This window comes from Pyrus communis, chromosome 17, assembly GCF_963583255.1.
Source record: "Pyrus communis chromosome 17, drPyrComm1.1, whole genome shotgun sequence".
Taxonomy (NCBI): domain Eukaryota; kingdom Viridiplantae; phylum Streptophyta; class Magnoliopsida; order Rosales; family Rosaceae; genus Pyrus; species Pyrus communis.
The window spans coordinates 11572282-11576223 of NC_084819.1; the positions used below are offsets into that span (position 1 = coordinate 11572282).

Below are 3942 nucleotides of genomic sequence, written 5' to 3' on the forward strand. Positions count from 1 at the left end.
TTTCCGGCCAAATCACGACTAGTTAGCAGTAAATAAAGATATCATTTTCTTTGTCTCGTCAAGAAGTATGATTTTCATTTGTAAATCACTCGATTTCGTTGAGTATTGAAGAAGTTATGAACGTTTAAAGTTTACCCACTTTCCAGCGAGTTTTCCAGTTTTCCTGCGGACCAGTCACCTTTCAGGCTATTTTCTGGCCATCTCCGGCAATCATTGGGCTTCCAAATAGGTATAATCTTGTTCCACATTTTCTTATCTTCATTTTGATATATTATGGGTCAAATTTGATTAAGAATCGATTGAGTTACGAAGCTTTGAAAATTGCCCAAAGAGTTTTTAACGGAAGGACCAAAATCATGGATGGTGGACAATCTCAGGGACCATTTCTATTGATTTTCAATCTCAGGGACTATTTCTATTGATCATGCAAATCTCAGGGACCATTTTGTATAATAACGTTAAGTTTTAATAAGAGGTTCTGATTTTGTAAACAATATATGGTATTTTACTTGTTCTCTTATCATATTCTAAATTAATAGAAAAGTTGGATTTGGTGTTACTAATGTTGTTGAGTTCTTTTGTGAACTACTTTTGTTTTGAAGGATTAGTGTAATTGAACACTATCCTTGGTGCCATAATGTTGTCAGCGTCATGTACTACTATTTTGAGTGTATGTGATTACAAAGTGAAGGTGCAGTTGGATATGCATCTTGTTTTCTGTAGTTCTGCATTCAAATTAACAATGGTAGTTGTTACAAGGGTTTCGTTACAAAATTTTGTAGACTCAGTTGTCACTATTATATATTTTGGTTATATTTGGCATATTCTGTTACAAGTTCATTGACACTCAAGTAAAGAATGTAAACATAATTGTTAGTATCAATGACTTGTCAATCAATCATTTGATTCTCTGAGTAACTTATTTTTAGGTGACTTGATTATCAAAGTAATTTTATGGACCCTACAATTGTGATTATGGTATTTTTCATTTGATAATAGGCTTAATTGAGAGATATCCCAACAACTACATAAAGATTGTCTATACTCTCACAATAGTCGCTCTATTATGTGCTAAACCATATTCGTAGCAGTAACATATAGTTTGGAGAGAGTAGAAGACATTCTTATGCATACGTTGATTCCTTTGTCATCCGGAAGAGCCATGTCTTCCGTATTCTACAAATAAGTTCAATATACTATAGTTCATCTCTATTTTATATTGATTCAATTCATTATATTTGTTATCCTAATGTCTTATTGTTGTGATTTCAGAATATATCTTACAATAACATTCTGCACATAATTTTGTCTCTCCCAAGGTCATTACCAAAATAACCCTTTGTGATATTCTTAATCATTACCAATATCATTACCAAAATAACCCTTACGCCGTTCTCAACAAAAAGAATTAAAAATCATAAGCATGTGAAAACTTGCACAAATTGATAACATGACGTACCTTTGCAACTAATGGAACACCTGCACATTTTCTGGCGATCTACCATGTCATTCTCTCTTCATCTTCAGTTAAAAGAGCACTCCATCTGGAAATGCTTTATCTTTTAATATGAGCCAAACATTCATCATCTGAAAATTTTCCCAGATCATGCCTACGAAGTGTTTCACAATTGATGCAACACTACTGCCTCGGTTAGTGATAAGGATGTTGCTTCCTTGAGTATCTTTAACACTCAACAAACAACTCATCAAATCATTCCATTTATGAGAATCTTTATTCCAAACATCATCAAGTACAAGCAAATACCTTTTCCCTTTCAAATCCTCTTGCAGATTTCTGAGTATTGCATCCTTACCTTGCATCCCAGTCTTTTTCTGTTCAAGCTGCTCCAAGATCATGCTTAAATTGTCTTGACATCAAAATTGGTAGATACACATATCCATATTTTTGTATTGAAGTGTGTATCTATCTTGGAATCATGATAAATTGTTTTAGCCAATGTTGTTTTTCCTAAGCCTCCCATTCCCACAATGACCATAACCGAAAGAACAGTCTCTTGGGTATTGATTGAGTTGATCAAGGTTGTAACTATCTCTGATGCAACTACGCCCCTTCCCACTATGAAAATTTCATCTCGAACAAAGCAAGAAACGGTCTCCCTACTGTCAAGTAATCCAATATCACGAGAGGACGTTGGATCTACAATTAAAGTGGATCTAGGAACTAGTCCAGTACTAGCTGCCATCTTATTCAAATTATCCAAAGATGCGTTGATGTTCTTAATTTTATGTACCGTTTTGAAACGGAAAGCAATGGGATTTTGGTGTGAAACGAAGTTGAGCATCTTTTTCTTCATTTGGTTTCTCAGTTCCACCTCACGCCGCAGAACTTCATATCCGTATTCATCCAACACATCGTCAGCATCATGAGCTATGTCTTCAAGCTTCTTCACCCAAAGTTCCACGGCCTCGCTCCAAACTTGTGATTGTTCGGCATCTCGTAACATAGCTTGCGTGATGGACAATGAATCACGCAGCCTAGTGTATTCTTTTTCGAATTCCCATAGAAAACTGAATTCTTGAGCTGCAAGTGAAGCCGCTTTCTTCATTATTTCCTTGACACCAAAAGTAAGGGGGTGTAGTCAAACTAAGATTTTAAAGAATTTTAAAAGTGATAGATTTGATAGGATTTAAGAGGATTAAAGACTCTTACAAAATTCATATGAATTTTAAATAATTTGAATGGATTGTGGTGGATTGTGGTGGAAGGATTTGAAATCCTAGGGGGTGAGGTTGGATTCTTTTTAGTCTTGGTTATATATACTTTTGGCTCTCAAATCCCAAAAAATCCACAACTTATTGAAATCCTTCAAAATCTTAATTTTTTTAATACACTTGAATTTGGATGAATTTTAAAATCCTTTAAAATCTTTTAATTGACTACACCTAGATTTTAAAGGATTTTAAAATCCTTTAATTGACTACACCTAGATTTGAATGGATTTCAAAATCCTTTAAAATCTTTTAATTGACTACACTAGGATTTTAAAATTCTCTCAAATCCTAGTTTGACTACACCCCCCTAAGAAATCAGTCCATATTTCTGGACTACTCAAGACAAACAGCACGATGATAAAAGGCACAATGTATTGCTTCTCGCCTCAGTCGTGAGGGTTATTATGCATTTATAGACTAACAACTTACATTAAAGGTATAAGTGGCTGAAGCCATTGCAAAAAAAATAATTATATCGTATTTTATGTTTGATTAGATATTAATTAGCAATAAATACTACATGCATGATGCATCAACGGCTGCTGATAGCTTACTTATTATTAAATTATATCAATGCCATCAATTTGAAATTAATAACTACAGATATATGACTTTCGTGGCTTACTACAAAACCAACTGTTAAAATTTGTCTTTCCTTTCATGTATTATCAGTTTAGAGAATCACACCGCTCGCAAGCAATATTTGTGTATATATATTCTTTTTCAAAGCCCACCAAACCTTCTGGAATCATATTAAAGAACACCAAGGAAAGTGCCCTGAAAATTTCAGAATCAAATTGTGAATGTCTTTCTTTCGCATCATCTAGCCGGCAAGAAACAACGAAATCAAAACCTCAAATACATCGATGTTGCATTATTTTATTTTAATTATAATATAAGAATCAAATCTAAGATCTTTCACTTGTAAATAAAGATGAATACTATTAAATTATAGTGATAAACTTACATGAGCTATCGGGATGAGTTTTCTTTTTCCTAAGGATGTTTTATGCTGTTGTCATATTTTTACATAGTGACAAACTTACATTGACGCAGAAAAGGCAATGGTCTCCAAAAGGGAGGGAGAAGTAACTTGAGAATCACTAAACTAGGGGCAACGGAATTACTCACTTCGCTAATCGTGGAATCGCTCAACATGACCAAGTCTCACACTTGATTTTAAGGAAGAGAAAATCACTCTCTTCTTAA

The 3942-nt window shown here is 33.9% G+C and overlaps 1 protein-coding gene across 1 annotated transcript; it reads right to left on the bottom strand.

The window, feature by feature from the left end:
- Positions 1 to 1527: 1527 nt before the first annotated feature.
- On the bottom strand, positions 1528 to 2567 carry LOC137722004 (putative disease resistance protein RGA3). Its single transcript, XM_068461013.1, has 2 exons — positions 2001 to 2567; positions 1528 to 1842 (listed from the first exon to the last, which is right to left on the bottom strand). Exons 1-2 carry the CDS (start codon positions 2565 to 2567, stop codon positions 1528 to 1530), a joined length of 882 nt encoding a protein of 293 aa, XP_068317114.1.
- Between the last annotated feature and the right edge of the window lie 1375 nt (positions 2568 to 3942).

What these genes read in the sequence shown, in the direction of transcription:
- LOC137722004 (XM_068461013.1), bottom strand. Translation starts at nt 2,567, where the DNA reads ATGAAGAAAGCGGCTTCACTTGCAGCTCAAGAATTCAGTTTTCTATGG. An exon ending in CCCAAGAGACTGTTCTTTCG is followed by an intron (nt 1,843 to 2,000) that starts GTTATGGTCATT and finishes ATCTTGGAGCAG; the next exon opens with CTTGAACAGAAAAAGACTGG.